Source organism: Prinia subflava, chromosome 4 (genome assembly GCF_021018805.1).
Source record: "Prinia subflava isolate CZ2003 ecotype Zambia chromosome 4, Cam_Psub_1.2, whole genome shotgun sequence".
NCBI classification, from domain to species: Eukaryota; Metazoa; Chordata; class Aves; order Passeriformes; family Cisticolidae; genus Prinia; species Prinia subflava.
This window is the reverse complement of record NC_086250.1, coordinates 19,890,802-19,916,191: the sequence shown is the minus strand read 5'-3', so window position 1 is coordinate 19,916,191 and position 25,390 is coordinate 19,890,802. Positions and strand designations below refer to the sequence as shown.

Sequence of the window (25,390 nt, the reverse complement as noted above, 5' to 3'; positions counted from 1 at the left end):
AGCCTTGTTTTCTGGTCAGTTATAATCAATCAGGTGTTGGACACTCTTAACAGCTCATGTATGTGATACCCAGGCACTGGGAAGAAGACCCTATCAAAAAATGAACACTGACTCAAAGTGTTGAAATATTGCCACAACATCCCAAGTAAGGCAGACTGACAATCAATTTTGAGGCTCAAAAGATGAACTGGACATCCGGTACGAGAACATGTGTATCTTGAAAATGCATAGTTTTATTAAGGGGATTATTTTGCATCCTTTGTTGAACTTTTGTATCTCTGTATTATGTATGCTTTTGCTTAGCAAGTATCCTGCTTGGACTGTAACACTCACTACAATACAATTATTTATCTATCCTTAAATTTCTCAATTGCTCCTGATTTTCATGCCAAACACAGTTCTTCATCTGGGGTTGAAAAGGGAGGAAGACAAATTTTTGCAATTTACTCCACTTGTCCCTGTGTTTAATTTTCCCTAATTTTAGATGTGTTCCCACTTAGTGCTGCTACCCTCCAAAAGGAGCTTATGCCCAGTAAGGCATCATTTCAAAAGAGAACACCACAACTTCCACTGGCAATAAATTATCTGATCAAAAATAATTATGAGGAAGGAGAGAGCTTCTATGAAAACGACAAAACTTTCTGGATTTTTTCCAAAGTAATGTACTTTGTTTACAGCCAAGAATACCTCAGCTATTGCAACTGACAACCAGAAGACTTCACTGAAAAACTTCCATTAAAATAGTGATTTTCTTAGAAGGCTCGTAACAGAAAAAATGTTCAGCTAAAAGAAAAGAAAAATTAGACAGAGAGCCAGCTCTGATGGAAAATATTCAACAATCCCACCAAGGATTTAATTTATTCAAAAGAACTGTACTGTAGTAGCCTGTCTTCCATTTGTTTAGTTTGTCAGCTTCTTCTGATCCCACTGATCCTGCTGGTTTTTTCTCTTGTTTGCTTTAATTCATTTCTTGGGGTTGGCAAAATGCTTTGCTCAGCTTATTTCAGCTTCCAGAGGGTTTGCATCAGAGGTGGAGAGAACCCTTCTTCCTCCTCTCCCTCTGCCCTGCGGGAGTTGTCGCTCGCCTTTGGTGCACCACAGGTTCAGGTGCCTCCCTCTTCGGTGCTGCCTGCAGTAAAGCCCCTGCCCCTTCCTCCCCCTGCCTCACATGTGTTCCTGTGGCACTGCTGCCACCTCTGTGATTGCTATTGGACCTCACAGCTGAGCACCTCTCAGCAGAATGACATTCACATTACTGCTGGGAGGGCCGGGTTGTTCCCTCCTTAGCCAAGCTTTGCTCCCAATTACGAAAGCCTTTGTCAGGGAGGCTTTGATGCTAGGAATTAACTTGAAAGGAATTTGATAACCAAAGGCCATATTCATGATGCAGAGATCTCCACTAAAGGGCTCTCCCCTCCCTCCCCAGCATCTCCTGAATTTTGAGCAGATTCTCTAGTTGTCATGGCAACAGCCTAATTTGCTCTCTTTTCGTGGTTTAAGTAAGCATCATGTAAAAGCTCCTCAATAAATGATGCTAAAACATCCTGAGCTTTGGTAGTGACATTGGGCAACTTGCCACACGGCTTAGTTTAATTGCTCTGAAGCTACCACCAAGTGCATAATTCAGGGTTTCCTTTAACACAAAAGCTCTTAAAAGTTTGGATGGCTGCAAGGGAAAGAGGAGGAGAAAAAGAGCAGCTGCCATTCTTTAGAAGTGAAGCAACTTCAGAAGCAAGAGGGCGGTTTTGTCCCTTTTTGTGGCTAAGTCCATAATAGAGGAAGACAAAAGCTTAGTTGAGACTCTTACTTTTTCAGCCTTTAGATCACTTTGAACAAGGTGAGAAGGGCAAAAGCATCCACTGTTCCTGTACTCTGTTTTCCCAAGGCAGGCAGCATGGCTCAACCCTACTTTAGGACTGGAGGTAGACAGCCCAGCAATTTAGGAGGTGGCAATCCCCATGCATTGTCCCAGCTGCCTGCTAGCCTTTCAGTGTGTAGGCAGTGCCTAAAGAAAGGCACTGCCTTTAGGAAAACTTCTGGTCCATCACCAGTGAGCTGCCTTTGTAGCTTTGTGGTACTTGGGTTTGGTTTCACCCTGGTGTCCCCGTTGCCTCTGGAAGCAGAGCTGAGGCTATCCAGGCCTGGGAGAGCAGCCAAACCAAGAGATGGTGTAGGAGTTGCTTGAAGGAGTTTGGGCTCTAGTGCAAATTTGAACCTCTCATCGTTGTGGTAAGTAGATATATAGACTCTACTGAGTAAATATTAGCCCAAGGGAAGCAGAGTGCAAAGGGTGTTCTTGGGCTCCAAGTGAGGAAGAACGGCGGCTTCATCTTGCCTATTCATTTTTCACTTATGGTGGAATGACACATCTGTTTGTTAATGCTGTGCACATGAGCATATATTAGCAGTAGCTTTCAATATTGCTGTGAATGGTCATTATAAATCCCTGTTGTCTGCTTAGCCTGTTCTGAGGATACCAAAGGGTTGTCCTGCTGAGCTCCTCCATTTCCACTATTCCACCCATAACAAATAAAATTCTTTAGGCAATCAAAGTGGCCTGAGGCTTGCTTTAGATAGTGGTGATCCTGTTGAGGGAATCTGCAATGGTCTGTAATTCTTCAAACAAAGCATCACCTGAGAAAAAAACAGCAGTATTCAGTTTAGGACCAACTACTTCTTGGGAAATACAAGTATAGATAGTTGTCTCTACAGATTTCTGCTCAGGGAAAAAAAAATCCAAAACAGAACACTTTAGTCACTTGGTTTAGGGGAAAGCTGCCACTTTGGTGTGAGGGCTTTTTATGTGGGGGTTCAAACTCCCACCACAGGCCTGTGAAATTACAGTCCCTGGACAGTGCACCTGTGAACCTTTCTCATTCAGGAACCTTGCACCTGCATCCTCTGGGTGTCTGAACTGATGGGATGACAGCACAGTTGCTTTACAGAGAATATTGTGATACAAGGCAGACTCTCCCTTTTCTCTGTGATCTGCTTGTCTTGTCACTTCCTCCTCCAGAACAGTTTCATTCTTTCCTCACATATTGCATTCAGGGAAGAGGCAAAGTATTTGATGTGCTGTGGTATCACTTTACCTGGACAGAGATCTCTGCATCCACTGAGATGGTAATAACCATTCACAAGTACAAATACTGTATTGTGAGCTGAGGATGGAGGTGCAACAACAAAATGGGAATGCCATGACTTAGGGGGAGGAGGACAAGAGGGATGGAATGGGAAATATAAGTGGGTAAGCTAAAGTCTCCCTTTCAGGAGTGACAGACAGATTCTGATATCTTTACCCGACTCTCTGATAAAAGCCTGACAGTGGCGGTGAAGTCTGTGACACCAGAGCCTGCACACCCTTGTTGTTTTACTAAATTATTCATTCCTGTTCCTGTGATAATATAGTTATAAGGAGGAGCCTAACTGAATTTACTGCCTGGCATTGGCCAATAGGGCGATAAGGATCCGGGAGAATGGGATGACGGTGGATCCTGCTGGTGTGCTGTGAATGTGAAGCAGGACAGGCTGGCAGTTTGTGTGCAGGAGAGAGCGCGAATCAGTCCGGGGCCCCTGGATTAGCAGAATAAGGAAAGGAAAGGTAAGGCAAGCAAGTGGGAGCGAGATTTGCATGAATCATATACTGACCCTGTGCTGGGTTTGTTCATAGGAGAGCACTCTGCAGGCAGTGTTTCCCTGCAGGGTTTGGAGGGAACAGGAATGCATGTGGTGGCACTTGCTCAGTGTAGCCTGTGCCTTTGTCTTTATTCGTGCTGCAGGGCTCTGTAACGCTGCATGGTCACTGAGCGTGTCTGTGCAGAGATTCCTGTGGTTTGTGCGGACCCAGCAGCAGCCCACGGAGCCTGTGCAGGATAAATGCAGCGAGGGGAGTCCAAGGGGAGGAATTACCTCATGGGCAGAGTGGGGAAAACAGTAGTGCTTTCTGGTTTGATTGAAAATGAAAACGCCGGAGCTCTTTGCAAACAAAACAGAGCAAGTGTGTGTGCATCTGTCCCTGTATGTACTGGATCTGCAGTGAGATGTTAAAATAGGAAAGAGGAGATCAGACTGGAGCATTAGGTGTCTCAGGTGGAGATAAATTGCAGGCAATCTATGTAATCAGATTCTCTAACATGGAGAAAGCAAGTGAGTACGGAAGTGAATTAATCCTCTCTGCTGAGCTGCCTACCCCTGGAAGGCAAGGGGGAGACGGGCCAGGCATGGGGACAGGTGATGTGACTGGTTAGGGAAACTGATGCTCAAACCATCCTGCCTGCTGTGCCTGCTGCTAAAGTGGTAGCTTATTGAGTTGCTTCCACAGATTTGTTATTTCCCTTTTAATGATGCAAAGGTGAGCATCTCTGAGGATCAGGTTAGAAACTGACATTATCTGGAAGAACAGGATTGCATCAAGCAAATTACCTGTGCCCTTCCTTTTGTTTCACTGCCTTTGCTCTGATACAATTGATGGCTGAACAGACAGGGCAGGTGGGGGAAGATGGATTACAAACGTGGCAAGTGGCATTAAGCCATGCAGACAGCAAATGTCATTTGCAGTGATGATGTTATAATCACACTTCTTCAGCTTACATCTTTGCAAGCCTGTAAGACAAGGCTGTCCCGAATTTGGGGTCAGCTTATTCCGGTCACTAACTGGAGCAAGGGGTCACAGCTGACTGTAAGGCACTAAAATTTTTAGCTGCTTCTCACAGGGGTTCAGCACCTCATTCTTTTCAAGCTGGGATGCAGAGGAAAGTGTTGCTGAGACAAAGATGTTGCTCACTTGTGGATATCTCATCTCTGTTGGCAACTCATGGTGCGTGTGGAGGGAGATACCCTTTTTCTGCTTGCTCAGAAAACAACAGCCAGAGGTTCCCTCCAAAAAGAGAAGTAAGGCAGAAAACCCCATAGGGAGAAGCAACAAAATGGCTTATCTTGTATTGGCCAAACCCTTTTTGCCCAAATAACTGCTTGTTCCTCCCTGACACCAAATTTCTTACATCAGGGGTCAACTTTCCCAAGCTTCTTTCTTTTCTGTGGTTTTCTCATGTGGCCTGAAGATGAAGAAAATGATTGATATTCCCATCAGAGAGCACCTCCCTGCTCATGTCTACACTCTGCCCATGCCATCTCCTGCAGTCTCTCTGGGTTGTGCTCCTCAGAGTGGTGGGCTGAGTCAGACCCCCTCTGTCGCACAGACTGGGCGTGCACCCCAATCAAGACTGAAGGGATGCTCACTTGGTAAAAGTATGAAAAGGTTCCACCTTGCAGAAGATAATTGTATTCGGTGATGAAAAGAAGGAAACATTGCAGATTCCCACAGGATAGAGGCAGGCTCTCCTCATCTCACCTGGAATAGCTGACTAAAAAAATGGATCTAACACAGGGCATATGGTCATTAGTTGAGTTTGACTCCAGCTTTCAAAGCACTCACAGCAACAGAGTAGGTGAAGAAATTGAAAAAAATGAGCCTGGCCATCTGAGAATAAACTCCCCAATATAATGGAATGCTTTCCCTTTGCCCTAGAAACAATTCCTATTAGAGGAATAGTCTAATAACTTGCTTATTCACACACTACAAAAGGCTGCACAGCTCCCAGGTGCAGAGGAGGAGGTTCTCCCTACTGCAGAGTGGGCAGATACTCATTGCTCCTGGAGAGGCCCTCTCTGTACATCAGAGGAAGTCCTCTGCTCCTGCCGGTTTTGGGAAGTGCGCCTTCCCTGGGAGACACCCGCAGGGATTTGGCAGGACAAGCATCCCTCTGACGCTGCAGCAGCAGCAGCCTGGTGTTGGCTTGCAGCAGTTACTGCCGGTTGGGTGCCTGCATTGTTTGCTGCTGCCCTCAGAGTCACCAGGGAGGTTCAGGAACAGGCAAAGTGCCAGCATATTCCCAGGGAAGCTGACGTCATTGCCAATTCACTGGTGCCAGACACTGTGCTGGAAACCTGAGGTTGCTTTTTGCCATTAATTGCTCAGATGATTAATTCATGCAATGATATCATTTTCTTTGGTGGAGGTTAGGAGGTTATGTACTCTAGTAATGAGAGACGTGATGGGATGCAAAACTTGTGCTCCTCGTTGATGTTAACACTAATTAGAACAAACTAGCCACTGCGTGCTCCACATCATCCTTCCTCCCCCAGAAAGGGTACCATTTTTTCCTTGGGTTTTTTAGCAGGGATAAGGGGGTGGTGCCATGGGATATGTGAGCAAGTGTTCTTATGGGATTTGCAGTATTGTAAATTCTGCACCAGAGGACTGGACCATAATGCCCCTTAACTTTCAAAGGTACTCTGCAACAACGATTTTTAGTTTAATTATTTTCATGTTAACTATTTTATTTATGTCATTTACATTCCACTTTCCAACAAGAAAAAACAGTATGATCCTCATGAAAGAAAGAAAGAAAGAAAGAAAGAAAGAAAGAAAGAAAGAAAGAAAGAAAGAAAGAAAGAAAGAAAGAAAGAAAGAAAGAAAGAAAGAAAGAAAGAAAGAAAGAAAGAAAGAAAGAAAGAAAGAAAGAAAGAAAGAAAGAAAGAAAGAAAGAAAGAAAGAAAGAAAGAAAGAAAGAAAGAAAGAAAGAAAGAAAGAAAGAAAGAAAGAAAGAAAGAAAGAAAGAAAGAAAGAAAGAGAAAGAAAGAAAGAGAGAGAGAGAAAGAAAGAAAGAAAGAAAGAGCTCGTTTCTTATTGCACAGTGGCTGCTGTGTTGCATTGTGATGTTCTCCCCTCAGAGGGTCCTGCTATTCAATAGGGGTGTAGGATCAATTTTTAGTTGGTCTGGAAATTCCCCAGAATGACAAGTTTTGCATTAAATACTCTAGGATATTTAATTCTTTGGGGATGTTTCTAGGCTGAAAATTCTTTTCCTGTCTCTTTAATAGCTAAGCAAGTATGTCTAGAATTCCTAGGCAGGCATTACAAAGAGCTGTCCTGGCCCAGATACAATTAATAGCTGATAAAGTAACAGCAACTTAATCTGATAATCTATTGGTAGGTGAAACTGCTAACTCAAAATGTCAAACAAACCACCCAGGGCATTTTCAGAGCTGTTGTAGGAGGGTTTTGTGTCCAGTGACATCACATGGATCCTCCACATGGATCCCTCCTGCTCGCTCTCTCCAGTGTTGTTCTTCTCACTTCAGGCCTCTGTTGTTTTGGCTGATTTGCATTCCCAGAGGTGTACAAAGCCCTGGATCATAAGTTTTCAAACAGACTTGGTAAGGCCAAATGGAAATCTTCCAATTTCTAGATTGGCTTTTTATTTATGGGATAAAATGGTTTCCATTCTGTTTAAGCAGTGGGGAAGCCATGCTCTCTCTCCATTCTAGACAATTCTTCACTTTTCCCATCCATCATGATTTGTTGTGGTATTCTACCACATCTAGAGATTTGAAAATGTCAAGGAGCTTTTTTAAATGCTGACAAAGAACAGAGATTTGATTAGCAACTGTAGCAGATCACTTACCAGTCCAGTACTGTAGACTCATATATATTTATAATGCAGTTATCAAAGAAAATGAAGTGATTGCGCAGAACTAATGATGTCTGTATTAATGGCTATCAGGTTCCAGACGTTCATCTCTTGTCTGTTTAATGAGAAATAATTCTATGTCTGGACAGATCAAATGCTAAAGGAAAAGGATGCAGTTTGGCTCTGCTGCCCTTAGCAGATTACACTGGCCACAAGAAAGATGCCCCAGGGCATCTGCTTGTAATTTAGGCCCTGCTCATAAAGGTGAGAAAAACTAATGACACGGCCTTGGAAAAGTAGGAGGAAGAGTCTGTGGTGTGGCCTTTGGGTGGGAATGATCTTTTGTCCTGGTGGCAGCCCTCCACTGCAAGGGGCTGAATTCTGTATTGCCATCAGAGGGACAAGGGGAAGAAAAGATTGTCTGCTTCCCTGGATTGTCTATGGTGGACTGGGATGAGGGGAGGGGGGAAAAAGTGAATTGGATGGAGTAGAAAAGACCCTTTTTCTAGGTTTCCTGAAACTGGGAGTATCCCCTTCATATGACTTTGAGAGAGTAACTACTGTTATTTTTGAAAGCACATTAAATTTTGCTCTGAACTGGAACATATCAGACTGGGATATGAGCAAGACAGAGAGCTGCTATGTTGTATCATGCTGCAGCTTGAAGAAGGCAAACAGCATTATATTCCTGTGTGTCTGAAATATAAATCAGAGTCTGTGTTAAAAGGAGAAGAAAAGTAGGACAAAGGTAGGACTGAAGAGCCACGTGAAAAGCTGGACAAAGTAACAGAGAGGGGTGTGCCTTTTTTTGGAAGAAGGAAATTTTGGTTTCTGCCAAGCTTTATGGGTTTTATCGAATTTTTTTTCCTGCTCTCAGCATGAGCCAGAGCCAGCACTCCTTCCCTGTACACTTCAGCTGGGAAAAAAAAAATATTGGCTTTCTTGTGTCTTCTCATACACGGGAGCAAACATACACATACCACCTCCTTTTAAAAGGTGGCAAACAGTGTCTTCAGCCAGGTCTTCATGGTTTGAAATGGCTGTTTGCTGAGCTCCCTTGAGTTTAAAAAGTGTGCTACCTTGAGCCCTATGTTTTAATTTACAAATTAATGTTGCATTTAGTTGACAACAGCACAAGAAGGAAATAGTATTTTACCTTGCTGATTCTAGCCCTTTAAAACCACAAAGCCATTTAAGAAAAGATACTAATTGACCAGTTGTTAGTAAAAGCCACAGCTAAAGCCACTAACATTACTTGGAGTCAAATAAGGAGTTTACTGATTCCCATCCAAGTGAATGGAGAAAGTCCCACTCTTCTGCAACTCAGGACTTCCAAGCCTGCTGGAAAAAACCAGCCAGAAATGCTTACATCATATCTTTTATGTAGCCAATGCAAAATATTTTTAATCTAGAAGGACTGGTAGGCTTTCACCAGCACTAAATTAAGTTTATAAGCAAACACAAGTATGTTTACATAAAGCTATTAGAAAAGCAAAACCAATAGCAGCAGAACAGTCAGCTCCAAGATGATTCAGACCCTTAAAATCTGTCATTTAAAATATAGTAACACTCCTTTTTAGATGAAGTGTATTATTTTTAATATAGGGTATTCTGGCCCTATGTGATTGTCTTCTTCTGCAGAACACAATGATCACATCTGTTATGCCATCATCTTTCTCCCCCACTTTAACTAACTGTACCTTGCTGGGTTTAGAGTAGGGCTCAAGAGCCCTGTAGTGCATTGCAGCCCAGGAACATATCAAAGACATTCTTGGCTGCAGAAATACTTTTCCTGACTCTGCAGAACAAGCTGATAAACTCCAGAGGACAATGCTAGAAAATACAGATCCTTCTTGGAGAAGGAAAACCTGGAGTTTTCTCGTTGAACTTACCAGCACAGCGCAATTGTTTATAGCCACCGCTTCAGAGCAGTGAACAATAAAATGGAAACTTGGGGTAAAGAGTGAGCCCATGGTGCCAGAAGTGATGGTACCATGTGTTTCTGTCCCTGAGTCACCACACACACTTCTGATGCACTGTGCCCATCACTGGCAGCTCCTGGGGGCTGTGGACACAGTGTGTGGGCAGAGAAAAACACTTGGCACACAGCTGTTTTCTGAAGTGGGCTTAACAAAACCAAATGATGTGACAAGCTGGGAAGCATTTATTCTTTTTTTAGCCCTGAAGTTTTTTGATTTACTGCTTAAAGATGAGGCTCAGTACCTGTATTTCCCTGTATGCTTGCTAATGCATTGATTATACTTTGGCAAGACAGGTTGGATGAAACAGTGCGCTCCCTCCTGCAGCTCAAGACTGCTGTATTTAGCTTGATACTTCTGTCTAAAATAGGCCTGTGTGTATTTAGTTAATCTTTTGGGCAGGCTTTCTTACTTCAGCAGCCTTGTGAAGTTTCTTTTAGCAGGAGAGAGAGGAGTAGGCGAGGTAGGGGGTTGCTGCTTTATAATAAAACTGAAAGAGGCTGACAGGAATCCACATGAAGGTTATCTTGGTTTACTCTGGGCAACCTTAATAATTCAGCAGAGCCTTTCAGTCAGGGCTTCCCACGCTGTTCCCCACAGGGGCAGTTTCACATATGAGAGTTTCTTGAGGCCATTCAAGGCACCAGCTACTGAGAAACACAAGGCATAGGAGAGGATGGCGCCTGTCAAGAGCTGGAGCTGACAATTCCTATTAATGTGCAGGGAGGCTTTTCCAGGGAAGATTCTTTGATGTCTCTGACTCTTGGTCACAGTTCACAGGCCTCTGGCTTTACATATCATGCCTCTTTCTTGAAGGAAAGTGCCACCTCTTTCTTTTGCTTAGCCCCACAGTCAGACTGTCCACTCCTTAGGCGTGGCCCTCAGAGCAGGACAGCGCCTTTAGTCACCCAGGGCAAACTCAGACCTTGCAAAGTCACAGCTGACATCTGCAAAAATCAGGCCAGCTGTGCAAGTCCATCTGCCCTCTGCCATCATCAGGAAGAGAGAGGGGTCACTGCTAACTTCCAAAGTTTTTTCATTTCAGAGAGTACCCCTTAGAAGTTGATGAGAATTTTGTTGAGCGAGAAGGGATTGACTTTCCACTTTCTGAGATAGTTTCCAGATAAATAAGTAGCATTGCTACAGTTTTTCTGTATGCCATGTTCTGCTAATAGAAGCAATAGCTGATTACCTTACACAATGCTGTCAGACCAGTATATTTTCCAAGAACAGAGTAGGTGGTGAGGGATGAATAGACTCTTTAGTCGTCTGAATTCCTAAGTACATGTTTTCATGCTTAGTGATAGGGCAACAAAGGCAATGGGCAGGTAAGGAAAACTCTGATTTTTTAAGGAGAGCACAGCACATGCCTATTTGGTGGTATAGTCAGGGGAAGCAGCTGATGGGGGAGGTGAAATAAGAATACAATCACAGAATGTTTTGGGTTGAAAGAGACATTAAAGATCCCCTAGTTCCAACCCCTTCACCACCACGGACAGGGACACCCTACACTAGGTCAGGCTGCTCAGGGCCCTATTCAATAATCATCTGCAATAAATAGCAAACAGCTACCATCTCCTGCATCGCTTGGCAATATTTTTTATTCAACATTCTGGGCAACACAAACCGAAAAATCAGCTCAGGTAAGACTGCTGCCAGGCATTGCCTTGCCCTGCACTGCCAGCAGCTGCTGCTCAAGATCTAGCTGCCCAGGAGAGAGCTTCTGGTTTGCATTATGAACATCTGAGCTCTCCTGGGATGCTTAAGCACGTGTCTTTGCATTGGGGTGTCACACGGTCATGCTTCAGTCCTTGCTGAGGTTGGGAGAAAACACAGTTTTCTTCACTCAGGGTTTCTGGGAGCTGTTGCTTTGCTCTTGCTACAGGGACTATGGCTGGTTTGGACCAGCTGGTGAGTATTTACAAACTAGCCTTGGAGTTGATTTTCTATCATAAATTATAAACTCATGATTGGAGGAGATAGGAGAAACTACACAAGCTGCACTAGTGGGAGGACAAGCTCAATGATCCTAGTCTTCAAATTCATTTGATTTTTACAAGTGTTCTGCAGTGCGTTAGTGGTAATTGAAGAGATCCAAAGCAATTATCCTCTTTCAGAAATGAGATACTAATGATGTAGAGCTGAAGCAAGACAAGAGCAAGTGATTAAGCTGATAAAAGTGAAGGACTTTTATATATTTGTTATCATGCTGTGTACATTATTTTTGCTCACAATATGGCCCTTTCTTGTCCTGGTTTTACATTTGTATTACAACATGAAGTGATTTAACCAGGATCATGCAACTCTTAGGAAAATACATATGGATGTGCAGGGCCTGCTGCCAGCACTTAAAGGTGATTCAATACTTTGATGAAGTTCAATGATGATACCAGATTTTATAATCCCATCACTGGGACATGTTTAGTTACTGTTTTTGCACTGAAGCACATAAAAAAGGGGACAGAACTCCTTGTGTCTAACCTGGCTTATTTATAAAAGGTCATTCATACACTTATTTCTTACACATTATCATCTTCTGGGCATCAACAACAGTTTTTGCAGTAATCAGCTCTGAAACTGGACTCCAGTGACATTAGCAGTACTCATTTGAGCTGAGAACCCTGTATATCCTTCCATATTAAAAAGTAATATGTTTTTCAAGTAGATTTAATTTTAAACCGTTGCTGTACTTATATTGTATATTATTGAACACCTCTGCAATCTACATTTATATCACCACACAGATCAGTCTCTTTAAAATGTGACCCAATTTAACCTTTCCATGCTTTATTTATATAGTTAGTGATTTGCTTAAAGTCCTTTAGAAAAAACAGAGAAAGGAGCAGGTCTTTTGATCCACAAAAGCCCAAAGACTGGTTTTCTTTTGGGTGTAGTCTTGAAATAAAGATCAATGTTTTGTGTGTTTTAGTGAACTGACTGCTGTACTGCAACATGCAGGAATATTAGCTCTGCCCTTCAGCTCAACCCTATGGCAAACACTGGATATGCAAGTGTGAGCACAGGCAGATTTTGACTTGTCATCTGAACAGGAGGAGGCCAGGGTGAGTGCCTCTGCAAAGCTGCAGGGAATAAACACACTTCTTCAGCCTGCTTTATTTAATACCTGGCCATCCATGCCAGCCACTGAAGTCTTGAAGCTAGGAAGTTACACTCTGGGGTTTGTGGTTTGGTTTGGTTTTCTAACCAGTTCTGGGCCTAAATAGTGATGACAAAGAGAAGCATTTGTTAACAGGTAGCCAGAAAGTTTCAAACTTTCTGACCCTAATGATCCTGAGAACACAGGTACTCTGTCTGGGCAAGAGCTGGAAATAAACCCAGCAGAGCGAGGCAACTCTCCAGCTGTTACTCAGAGCCCTGTGGAGTTTGGTTTGGATTCTTCAGCTGATGCTGCTGTCTGCTCTTGGGCACAGCTTTTTGTTTTGTAAAAGCATATCTGGACAAAAAGTGACTTTTGTCTGTAAGCTTCAGTCATATGGGACAGCGCTACTTAGCTCTGAAAAATGCAGATTGTCCCAGAGAGGAATAGGAATCCTTTGCAATGCTGCTTCTGTCATTACCTATATCATTGTACAATTGTACAAAAGTAGTGAATGCCTACCTGTCCTGCTAGTCAGGACACAGATGGGGAAAGGGAGACTCCTGTGTGGCTCTCAGATAACTTCTCTGTGGGGTTTGCAGGTCCCCATTTCTGTTCTTCCTGCTGCAATGCTCATGCTCTCTGTGACCAGTAAATCACACCGTATTTGTGTGTGTGCCCAGCAAGAATTCATATCAATGGACATGGCTTGAGTTCCTCTCACAGCACCCTGCTGGAGCCGTCCAGCAGCAGAGCTGCTACGTGCTCCTCTTCCCCTCTTCCCCTTCCTTCTCTTCTTTCCTTGAGACAGAACTTCTCAAAGCACAGAAAGAGAACTTAAAATAGCAGGTTCATCCTTTGTGTTCCCTGCTACAAAATGGTTCTAAGTGCTGCTTTTTACCTCCAAGAAAGCTTTTTTGTTTTTTCCCCCCACTCATGGTGACTATATACTCTCCAGGTCTTGAAAGGTTTGGTGGTTGGTTTCTTAAATAAGGCTGGCCACTTCGTGACTCTTAAAAGCATTGTAATTCAGCTATTGATCAGCGGGGGAAGCAGAGCCCTTGAGCCTGTGCTTGGCTCAGAGGTGCAACATGGAGGTGTATGAGCCAAGCCTTGCAAGATCTCTGCACTCTGCAATAAAACTTGTCTTCTTAAATGGGAAACCAAGGCACCGACACTGCACAGCCTTTTTCCAAGCTGATAGCAGAAGACTCTTAAAATCACACTGTGCTTTATTTCCATCTCTGGGCAGAGCCCACTAGCCTGATCTCTCAGAACTTTGTCTGAGTCCAGAATCTAATCCAGTTCCCACACTCATGTACTGTATGTTCTGATGCTTTTTGTCTAAACATAGTATCCGGTGTTTGGAGCCAATTACGAAGGGCTCCTACACCACACAGCATGAGTATAAAGACTGGATGGGCAAGTAGGCAGGAACTGGGAGAGAACACAGGCAGATAAAAGAGAGCTAGTGAGATAAGGTCATGATATAATTTATCACTAGCTCTTTAAAAGCTATTTTGTAATCTTAGCAGTGCACCTCTGGTGATGCAACTCTTTGTCAACACAGTATCCCTACAGTGACAACATAAATTCATAAATGGCCTTCAAAACCTGTCCAGATTCTTTACTGTAAGGGAGCTAAACACCTACTGCCTGACTGTCCTGCAGAGGCTCCTGCTGGTGCCACAAATATATTTAGCTTGCCTGTCTCCAACCTGCAGCCATGCTAGAGCAGGATCTTATGGACATTTTTGAGGTTACAACAGGGAAGCAGGCACTGGCAGTGTCACAAAGACTGGGGTATTCAGTGCAGCTCTGGGATAGGGGAATGTGCCCTTGCTGGGGTGAGAAGTGTGTGGGGACATGGTGGGAGCAAAAGGGACATGTTCCACAAACAGACACATCTTTTCATGTGCTTCCATGTGATCAATACTAAAGATGTAAAAAAGTGAAGAAACACATCTCCCACAAATATTCAGTATGGTTTGGATTTGCTATCACAGAGCTTGAGACAACCCCTGCAGTGCTCCAGTTGAAGGTCTACTAATCTTCATTTTCTCTGTCTCTTTGGCACGAATAGTCCAGCCAATCTTGCACCACTTCTACATCTTATGAAAGAATTGGCATCAATCTGTCTTACCGTTGTGTCACAAATCTTGCCCAGAATGCAGTAAAACGTTGTCTTTCTCTTCATCAAAATAAATCAGTAAGCATGCTCCAATTCTTGGCTTAGTCTTTGTGTTGCTACATGAGATGATCACATATGGTTAGAAAGCAAATGAGCTACACAAAGAGAAGTTACAGGTTTTATTTCTCCAGGTATCTGCTGTTCACACCATCAGGTGAAGTAAATCTCAAAGATACGATAAGAGGTTCCTTGCCATATGGGGAAAATCTGGGAAACTGGAATATGGTGGTGCTGGAATGATTCAAGGGGAAGAAATGAGGCAGATGCAAATGGTAGCAAAGCTTAGATGGAATATGTTAGTACTACAGATGGTTTGGAGGACTTCTAAAGTTTGAAGGAAGACTTTTTAACTCCTTGAAACATAGAAATTGAGTTTTTGGGAAAGAAATTGAGTTTTTGTGGCACCTTAAAATGAATTAGAAGCATAGATGCAAGAATTATGAAGTTATGTTTGAAGATTTTGTTTTCTGGAAATATGCAATAGATTTTTGTCTTATAAACATATCAAAAGTAATGCAATTTGTGCTCCAAACAGAAGACCTTTCTTATCATTATGAGTTAACTAATAATTATCTATTTGATGTATATTATAATCTCTTAGGTAATTGTTTCTTCCTCTTTCACAGCATGTAGCAGTTTTTTCCCTACAACATATCTAATTAATTTCATGGTAATGAAATATTTTGTTTACAAGCATTTTGAATAACCAGTCTATTGTGGTAGAACTGAAATAGAGTAGAAAGAAAATGGCACAGGAATGAGGAAGTGTTTGTGATCACAATCGAGACATGAACCCCATTAGCACTGGGCAAGCTGCTGCAGTTTCCTCTGAGACTCTGTGAGTTGTCAGTCCCTGAGGCACCTCTTATCTGGATGAGCCCTAATGCATATTGGCAGGCCCTACATACTAAATACACCCAGCTTCTTGATTTTATTCAGATCAGCACTCTTCAAAGCAGCACGCCTCTCAGCTGAAGGAAATCCCTGCTCTATTAATGGCGTGTCTGGTGCCACTTTCACCCTTATCGCCATGAAATCAGGACTTGCACGGTTGCTGCTGGAAACTTGGAGCACGTCTCACAACACACAACATGAACTGCATCAGATCCAAGGCTGGGAAGGAAAAAGACAGGGCCTTCCAAGCTCTGCTTCCTTACTTCCTTCTTACGATTTCATCCACTTAATATGCAGAGCATTTATCTCTACAAATTCTCTGGTTTGTACTGCTGTCTCCTGCTTTCCTTTATTACCACCATGAGGAGCCACTTTGGCATGTGTGTGACTACCAGCCCTAATGGAAGCATTAGTGTCGCTCTTGCTCGGGGTAGGGATGACCACACTGCTCCTGGGAAATAAGAAATGGAGCCAGGATGCAAACTCAGCTGACTTTCAGACGGAGATGGCTCTGTGGCATTCAAGGATTAGACACACTCCCTGCTCCAGATGAACTGGGTCTGGCTTTGCTGGTAAGCAATTACTGATGTTGAACAGAGACAGGCCACGAAAGACCTCCATAAGCTCATTGACAAGAGGATATTACCACTGAGACAACACTGCAGCCATTAGGTGCCAACAGGATTTCCACAGTGTGTCTAAAATGAGGAAATAATATATTGTTTCCAAGAAGTAGCACATTGTAATTTGTTCTTGGGGGATATTAAAGCCGGAGAGTATTATCATAATATTCAGATTTATTTTTCGCTAGAATTTTTTTCACTATTGTTCATGGCTTTAGTCATCTTGCATTGCAATTTACTTGAAAGTCTGATGACCTTACAGAGGCATTTTTTCAGATTGATTTCAGATTGGTTTTCCCCATCTTCTTTTCCTTGCCATGGAATAATAGGCAAAAGAGGAAGCAGACTAACTGGTTTGCTGTGCAAATGAGGGTGTAGCTCTTGGGAAGTGGTCCCATTTGCACATGGTTTGATATGAACACCCCCACTATCTTCAGGAGGTAAGGCAGCCCCCCTACCCTGAAATTGATATGTAGAAAGCTCCAGCAGCTTTGCAAAAGGAAAATATAGATAAGATTTATGAAACCCAGACTTACAGTTAAATAGCCACCCAAGCTTGCAGAGAGGATTTTTTAAGATCTGCAGGAATGCAGCAATAAAACAATGGAATCATTGCACCTTTATATGTTTCAGTGAGTTAGTGAAGCATGTTGAACATTGTGAAGTGATTCGCTTCTGACAAAGAGACTTCTTCTCATCTCTGACAATCTCTCTGCTTGAGCAGGGAAATCGAATGCACAAGAGACTGACTTCTTGTGAAAATCCACAGAAGGATGGGTGGAACTAGATAATTTTTAAGATCCCCTTCCAGCCCAGGCCATCCTCTGATTCTGGTGAGCTGCTAACACATAGCAGGAGACTCGGGCTCCGGGTAGGATTATTGTTCTGATAACTGTTTCTGCTCCCCTGCCCTGGCATCCCCTCCAGCTGCAGGCTCCTGACCTCTTGCAACTGCCTGAAACACACCACATGGCTCTGCTGGTGTCAGTGGAATTTAGGCTGTAGTTTTACATGCTCTAGAAAATTTAAACCAGTGTCTATATTAGAGCTGTATTCTGTTGCTGGTATTTGGGAAAGCTCTCTACAAACTGAAAACCAGCACAGAAACTGCTTCCCTCTGTTCTTTGGGCTGGCATACAGTCTTTCCAACTCTTGTGCTTTTGGTATGTGCTTCAGGTTTACAAAACTCAGAGTATTTGGTGGGGTATCCTTTTCCTTTCCTTTTTCTAAACCATATTGTTGTAATTTCCTGATTTACGGAATTTCAGCTGTTGCTGAAAAATACCAAAAAAAGGTTTAAACATGTGAACCTCTTGAACCCAGGACTGTGGCAAATGAAATAAAAATCCAAATAAAAGTCTAAATAATTTCAGAAGAACTATTTGTTTTACTGTGCTTTCAGTTCTTCCCAAGAAATGCCAAGTTATGCCAAGCTTGGGAATGCTGAAACCATTCAAACCAAGGGTGAAACACTGAAAGCTTGACAATAATAAATAATGTCTTACTTTCCTCTTTTTGAAATATACTAGAAATGTGGAAAATACAGTTTTAAAGAAGATACTGTATGAGGAAAGGCATCCAGCTGGATTTTGATTTTCCTAACAATGCTGTGCCTCCACAGAAGTTGACTCCCACATTATGTCAGTATGCCTGAAGGCAGAAAGGGATCCATGGGAATGTATTAAAACTTGAATGTTTGCTGCAGATGATCTGCAAAGTGGATGTGAGGGATGTCAATCGATGGTTGTTGCCAGGTGAGGAGCATCCCCTCACTTTCCCACCCACCTTGGGGCAGGAGGAAGTGTGCAGTCCCTTACAGTGAGGTGGGGGGATAATCTCTCCACGTGGTTTTTCCATCCTGCTGCCCCCAGCACTGCTCTGTCAAGAGCAGTAATCAGATGCAGGTTGGTGTGGTTGTCAGTTCATTACCTGAGAGCATGAGATAACGAGCTCAGGGGAAATCTAAGCATGGGTAACAGCTATCAGCCAGCTGAGCTGGGTTCCCTCCAGACACTCCTGCACATCAGAAAATAACCCAGCTAGGGGTTTAAGTGAACATTTTGTTCTTGTTCTCTAACACGTGTCAACAAGTTTTCTGAGATAACTTGTGTCTCCAAGGAGTATACCCTTGAGAGAAAGCAGGTAGGTGCTTGGCTGCTGTCAGTGTACTGAGTGAGTAGATTGCATATCCTCCCTTTCTCTTCCAAAAATATCAGCCAGGAAGTTTAACTGTGTGTTAGTAAGGGGCTGACAGTGCCAGCCTCTTGGCTCTTGTTTTCAAGGTCAGCTCTAATTGACCTTCTTCTTGCCTCCTTTTGTTGCTCACATTGTTCCCTTTTGATTCCCTGACCATGCTCACATTGTTGGGACTTCTGTGTGTTCCTGCATTGTCTGCTGGTTAAGCCTATTCCTGCTTGCTTCCTCTGTTTCTGCTTGTGCCTCCTCCTCCTGCTCCTCTCCCCGTCTCTCGTGCCTGCTCTCTTTCCTCACGACTCACTCATTCTCCTGTGCCGCAGTTTTTATTTCCCCACTCTGAAGTATAGACCAGATCCCCAGCCTGTAGCTCTGTGGCCCAGATGCTGTTTTCCCAGCCAGTTTTTAGGAGCAGCTTTTTCACTCAGCAGCAGATGACTCCTGCTTGGGGAGAAGCAGCTGCTTGTCTTGCAACTTGAGGAACTCCACGGGAGCTGTTGCTGTGTCTGGAAGCAGCCCATGGGCTGTATTTCCAGCTGTGCAGGGAGCTCCCTTCCTGCAGGCAAGTTTGTGCCTGGCACAGCATTACGTAGGTGAGGTGAGTCATAAGAATACTGGTGTACACAGGGAACATCCAACTTGATGGTGTAGAGCCAGCAGCTCCCCTGCCTGTGGCTCTGGAGTGACAAAAAACCACTCAGGAGATCCATCTTGCTTCTAATGGAGGTGTAGGCTCCTGCATATGTCAAAACTGCAGCCCTGCTCACTTGCCAGGGTAAGATCTGTACATGCACTGGATGGATGCTGTGCTCTGTGAGAGCTACAGACCCAGATTTGGCCTGACAGGCTGAACCCTCAGGAAGTCCACAGAGAGTTTCAAGCAGTAGGAAAATGAGATCCTAACCTGCTCAGCCTGTGCCTGTATGAAAACACCTACTTGTGAAAGTTAAATAACAGTGTGAGTGGTGCAAAAGCAGACTATGAGGTTTTCCAGTAATCACAGCAGTGTGAACTGCTGTCAGAACACCTCCTGACAGTTTGTACTGTTCCCATTGCAGAGAAGATCTCCTCTGTGGTGGCACTAATGGCACTTGACACGTTGATACAGTGAAGCCACCAATAGCTTCATTTAAAAAAAAATTTAAATATATATATTTTAATTACACTAGACAGATCATTAGAAAACTTTATGTAAAGAGAAGAGGACAGTCTGTGCCATGACTCTGAGATGCCCAAAATTGAGGTTTCTGACAGGAACCCCAGAGTGGGGCCAGGTGTTGGTCTATGCTACAGCAGTGTCATCCTGTTTGATTTTAAGTTCTGTGTGCTTAGCCAGAGGGAGATTTCCCTGTGACATCAGTGCTTAGGTTTCCTCTCCTTCCTCCCCAAGCCAACGGCACGCAGCCCACTCTTGGCAGATACTGGAGGCTGTGCCAACCAGCAGAGGGAAAGGCTAGACCAAGTGCAACCTCCCAAACTCTCTAGACAAGAGAATTTTGCCAGCTCCCAGCATCTCCTGGGCAACATCTCCCACTACGAAACCCCTGGGGGAAAAAAATGACAGGTCACTGCAAATATTCCTGTTTAAAAGGGTCCAGGAGGAGAGTGGTCATGGCCTTGCTCTAAATATGATAAAAAATTGTTTAGTGCAAGCATTGGGCACAATTTGGGAAGCTCCATTGCAGAGGAAAACTGTGTGTCTTCCGTGCATGTCATGGAATACTCTGGCCCTACCAGGCTGCTTGGGACACCCTAGGTCATGAGCCTCCATGCTGTTCTTTCCTCCCTGCAGGGTGCAGCAGAGATGTTTGTCCATTTATTTACTTGCCAATACTTTGCAAGTTACCCGAGTTCATTTCGAAAGTGCAAATCTCTCAGGGGAGGAAGCAGCTATGCAAACCCCTGGCAGCGGGGAAGAAGCACCTTCACAAAAATGCAAGTCCTTATGGACCCTGTCCCAAGGATACTGGCTTGTGACAAGAGCCTTGTCCAGCCTGTATGGCTGGGGGCCTGTTCCCTGCCGTGGCTGAGAGCTGCCACAGCAGGAACCAGCAGCTCTGTGACGTGCAAGTCGTGCAAAGAGCAGGTATCCTGTGCTGCAGGTGCTTCTCCCAATACCAGTATCAAATTTATGCCTCACGTCTTGCCAGTTAACACCAAGGCCCTAGAAAAGAGCATGACTAACAGCTGCACACAGTAATGGGATACTCATTTGGACCCTTCTGACAGTAGACAGATCTCTGGGATGCTCCTCTGTAACCAGGACTTCACCTACTCCTGAATGGATTGTCACTCAAGGAAGGGGATTTTTCTTATTTGTGTTATGCAAGGAGAAAACACAGGTTCCTGAGCAGAGGACAGCACAGCACGTTTTTAGCCATTCTGTGGTATATAAATCCCCCAAAGCCCTTATAGGGTACACCCAGGTCATCCTAGACAGGTGACAGTGGGTGGCTCTGTGCTGGCACTCACCATTCCTGCAACAGGACAAGTGTTATGTGGGTGTATATATGATGTGAGTAGGTAGCCCACAATTCACGGGTTCTTTCCATTACGTGCCTTTTGGAACAATTGCTGCAGAACTAGCCAGTACTACTGAAGTGTTCCCTGGTGTGTGTCTGCTGATGTTGTGCAGTCACAAAGTGCATCAGGACCAGCCGGGAAGTCAGCACAATACCCTGAGATACATTATCGGCTGTGAATGTGGCAGGAAGTCATTAAAGATTTCCTGAGCCATTCCCTGGGAAAATACCACTTCCAGGTTCCAGCAAAGCCAGAGGACTTGCACTGCCAGGGCTTAAAAGTCAAAAGAAAAATTACTCTGATAAGCCAATGTCAGCAGCTCCAGCAGGGAGCCCCCTGCTCCAGATGGATCCTATGCCCGCGCAGCCAGGGTGGTGATGGACAACGAGATTTGGGGACGTGCCAAGGGGCTCTTTGTAGCTTGCTTACTTCTAGGTTGGCTCATCTGAGCCTCTCTAAGTGTTTAGGGGCTACAAGAGATACATGGACATACCTAGGTCTGACGCCTTTGTCTGTAAAGCTCTGTAAATCCTTGCAGGTGAAAATAAATGAGAGCTTATTTTAAGAAAGCTGTTTGGTTGCTCCATGAGCTCTCACCCACAGCTCCAGGAGGGAGATTCACAATTAGTTCTCTTGTACAACTGGGAAAAGACAATTTTCTGCCATCAGGAGGCAATCAGAGTTTGGGACAAGAGGGTGAGCAGTAAGGAGACCAAACTAGGGGAAGCCAGAGAAGCTCCAATATTTGTAGGGAGTCGTTGATACAAGCTTGAAGGGGGTTAGGCATAATTTAAATAATGATACCATGGATGCATGAGACTCATTTCACTTGATGTATGGGATAACTCTCATTTTTGTTGCTACAAATATGTATGTGTTGAAAAAAACATTTTACACGTTTTACTAGGAATAATTTGCTTTTGTTTTCCCTCTAAATCAAAGGCTGTCTTAGTAGATAAAAATTTCTTGGGAAATTACTGTGGAAGTCTGTCTTCTGGAATGTGCCTAGAGGTGAAATTTTTAAAAAAACTGTGAGTTATTTAATTGGTGAAATACTTGTATTTTGAGTAAAAACAAAGTCATCATACCATGGTCAAGGGAGAAGAGTCACTTACCTTTCACAATGTTCATTTTCTCACTTGAAGAGATGAGCAGAATAAATTCTCGTTAAAACAAACAAACAAAAAAAACCCACACAAAGCCCAAACAAACCAAAAACACCAAGAGGGAAAAAACCCCATGTGAACACAGTCAAGTTTCTAGTTTTGAGTACCTGCAAAATTCCTACAAGTGGATTTCTAAAATCAGATAGCCTGCTAGTATCTACCAACCAACCACCAGCGAGCACCTGGCCCAGAGTCTGAGTGCAGAGAGGAGGAGGGGCGGAAAAGAGTAATTTCTGTCTCTGAACTTGATCAAATTGTGTATGGGAATTTTTCTGCTATTTGCTGTTTACATCTCATTTGAGTTTCGGACACTTATTCCTTACATTCAGAACTTTGCTCACAAGTTTACCAAAGATGATACAACTTAATATCCATTTGGATTATTTGCTGGTTATTCTGTAATTTTTAACACACAAGACATCAGAAATAAAATGCCTCTTTTTTTAAAATTAACACTTATCAAAGTAATTTTTTCTTTCTCCACAGTGATAGAATTGTTAGGCCCTAAGCTAGTGCAGGCTGGTCTGTACTGTCCAGAAAACATTTGGGTATGAGAATGGTGACATATATTTTGTCCTAAGTGTTTGACTGGAGCGGTGTGGAATACTGCATAGCAACCAGCAGTCCTTTCTTCTCTTGTTGATTAAAGTACCTGTCTAAGAGACCAAAAGGGAGTTATTTATCTCAGGCTCACAGTAGGTATCTCATATATATGTCTTTGATTGTCTTCCCACAGGAGAAAAAAAAATATAGCTGATAAAATTAGGCATATATCTCTGGCACAATTTCAAGGGGTAAAGTGTCCCTGCCTGGACTTTGAGGAGGTACCCCCACGGACACAGAGACATCCTCCAGGACTGGTCACAGCACTGTTCAGCCTCGCTCTTGCTGAGGAATTTTCCCCACAACGCTGCAACGATGAATTTCCTCCGGCGGCGCCTCTCAGACAGCAGTTTCGTGGCAAACCTGCCCAATGGCTACATGATGGACTTGCAGCGCCCCGAAAGCTCCACAAGCTCCCCGGTTTCTCCTGCCACAGAGAGAAAGCACCTGCAGCCCCCACAGCCCTCGCACTCCTCCTCTAGCAGCAGCAGCATCTTCAGCTCCATCTCCAGCGCCATGAAGCAAACCACGCAGGCGGCCGCGGGGCTGATGGATCACTCGGCCGGGCCCGTGCCCCCCGTGGCACAGAAACCCAAGATCCTGCTGGTGATTGATGACGCGCACACGGACTGGTGAGTCACCCCGATCCCCGCTGAGCTCAGCTCCTCACTCGCAGGGGTCTGGGAATCACGGATTCTGCAGGGGGTGCACAGATGCTTTCACATCTGGGTCACCAGCCCTGGCCCCAGGTTGGTGTCTGTCAAACCACTTGTGTGAATGGCACCGTGGGATTTTCCATAACTTTCTTGGTAAAAAATGTTCATTTGCTGTTCATTGACCAGCTTCTTCATAGCTTTAATATATAAACACACATAGGGTGTTTCTGACTCAGCAGGCTTAGCCAAGCTCTCATATCTAGCAATGATCCTAAGAAGCCACAGCTGAAGGTGTGTTAATGATGTGGTTCAGGACCTTAATCCACTGTGCTGACTCTAAAAATTAAACTGACTCAATTTCTCCTGCTCTCCATCTCTCTTGAGCTCTTCTCTGTATGCAAATTTATACATAAATTATGAAAAGATAACCAAACTGCATAGTACCTGTCAAGGGCCCTTCACCTGCTAAGCATAGCAACAACTATTGGCAAAAGGCAAAAGGATCTCAGGCTCAGCTGAGCCTCAAACTGGCTTGTTCATGCAGATCTCTTTAGAAAGAAAAGTTTGGAAGTTTCTTTCCTATGATATAAAGTACACTTTCCAAAGTGTTCCCAATTGAAGTCTTCTGAAATGTTAGAGAAATTACTTGCTGCCTTTTGTATGCTCATTTTCAAAGTCAGCTGGTTTAGAAAGCTTTACACAACCTGTCTTAGAGTCTTATCTGGGGGAAAAATCCAGAGAATATGTTGAGGAGATGCTCTTGTTTCATCTGCCAGCTTGTCACAAGACAAAAGGAAAGAGTAGCCCAGGTAAGGGGGCAGTATTGAAGACTTCAAAATTAAAGACATTGTGTTATTGGGTCTTGGTCAAGGGAGATTATTTTATTTTTCTGTTCATCCCACACCGCTCTTCAGTACAGTTGTCACCTTTGGTCTCCTCTGTTTAACTAGAATATTGGGGACAAGGTGAGATCTACCATTTCAGGTGTATCTTCACAAATCAAAAGCTTAGCTCTTACCTAAAAAGAGACCATGACTGAATACAACTAGGTCAGGCATCTTCAGCCAACTTAAAGTAAGAGAGGGAAAACAGTGGGATTTTTCTCAAAGGAGGAACAACTTCTTAAGTGAGTGGGAAAGTCCCTGGTAAGGTTGTTACCATGAATGTTTCCCTGTCCTAGTGTCTTTCATCACAGTGGCAGCCCCTCAGCGCCAGCTCCATCAGTCAGCAACACCAGTCTGGCTCAACCAGACCCGATCTCTGCAGGGTGCACCACGAGTCTCCTGCAGACTGATGCTCACTAGCCTCTGTAGCTGCAAAGTGTTTTTGCAGTTCCTTGGAGATGCTGCCAGGTGGCAGTCCCTTAACACAGCATCCTCCGTCTGGGAATGGGAGTGCTTTTCATGCACGGCTCCAGCATCTGGGGTTTAGCCAGCACTGTGTAATCCAAACACTGTAATCAGAGAGCAAAGCCCTAGCTCAAAGGCCAAGCTAGTTTTTCCATGAGATTAATGGTGCTGGAGGTAGTCAGGGCAGGGCAAAAGACAAGGAGGGATTGGATCTTGCTGCAGTGTTTCCATGTTTTAAAATACGCACACTTCATTTGAATCCCTACCTTTATATCTCCCAGCTGCTGTTCTGTCATGCAGGCTTTGTGGTCTGTGAGCTGGGCTTGCACAGGGAGCAGCAGCTGAGATATATAAAAAGGAAGTATACCTTCCTTTAAGCAAGGCTGCCCATGCTGTGCTCACTCCACTGCTGTAAGCACTCCTCACATCCTGCTGTCTTGGCTATCCCTGTGCTGTCAGTAACTTAGCAGTTTCTAGGAGTGATGGGATACCCCTTTCATTTATCCCAGCTCTGTGACTCAGCCCACAAGTCTGCAGGTATCAGATGCTGCTTGCAAAGGTTCCCTGCCTTTACTTTATCTAAGGCTGTGAGGACACTGAACAAAATTAGTGTATGAATTCATGATCGTACTCTGATGTATGTA

General features: G+C 43.9%; 1 protein-coding gene across 2 annotated transcripts in view; it reads left to right on the top strand.

Moving 5' to 3' along the window:
* Nucleotides 1-25,390, top strand: part of SYN3 (synapsin III) — a 246,575-nt gene that overhangs the window by 54,534 nt on the left and 166,651 nt on the right. The window contains exons 1-2 of one of the 2 annotated variants that reach the window (XM_063395768.1): nt 3,428-3,601; nt 22,875-23,373. In XM_063395768.1, coding sequence (XP_063251838.1) covers nt 23,057-23,373 — 317 coding nt within the window. In that variant the 5' untranslated portion in view covers nt 3,428-3,601; nt 22,875-23,056. Of the gene's footprint in view, nt 1-3,427; nt 3,602-22,874; nt 23,374-25,390 lie in introns of those variants that run through there. The other variant, XM_063395769.1, reaches the window with a different exon arrangement.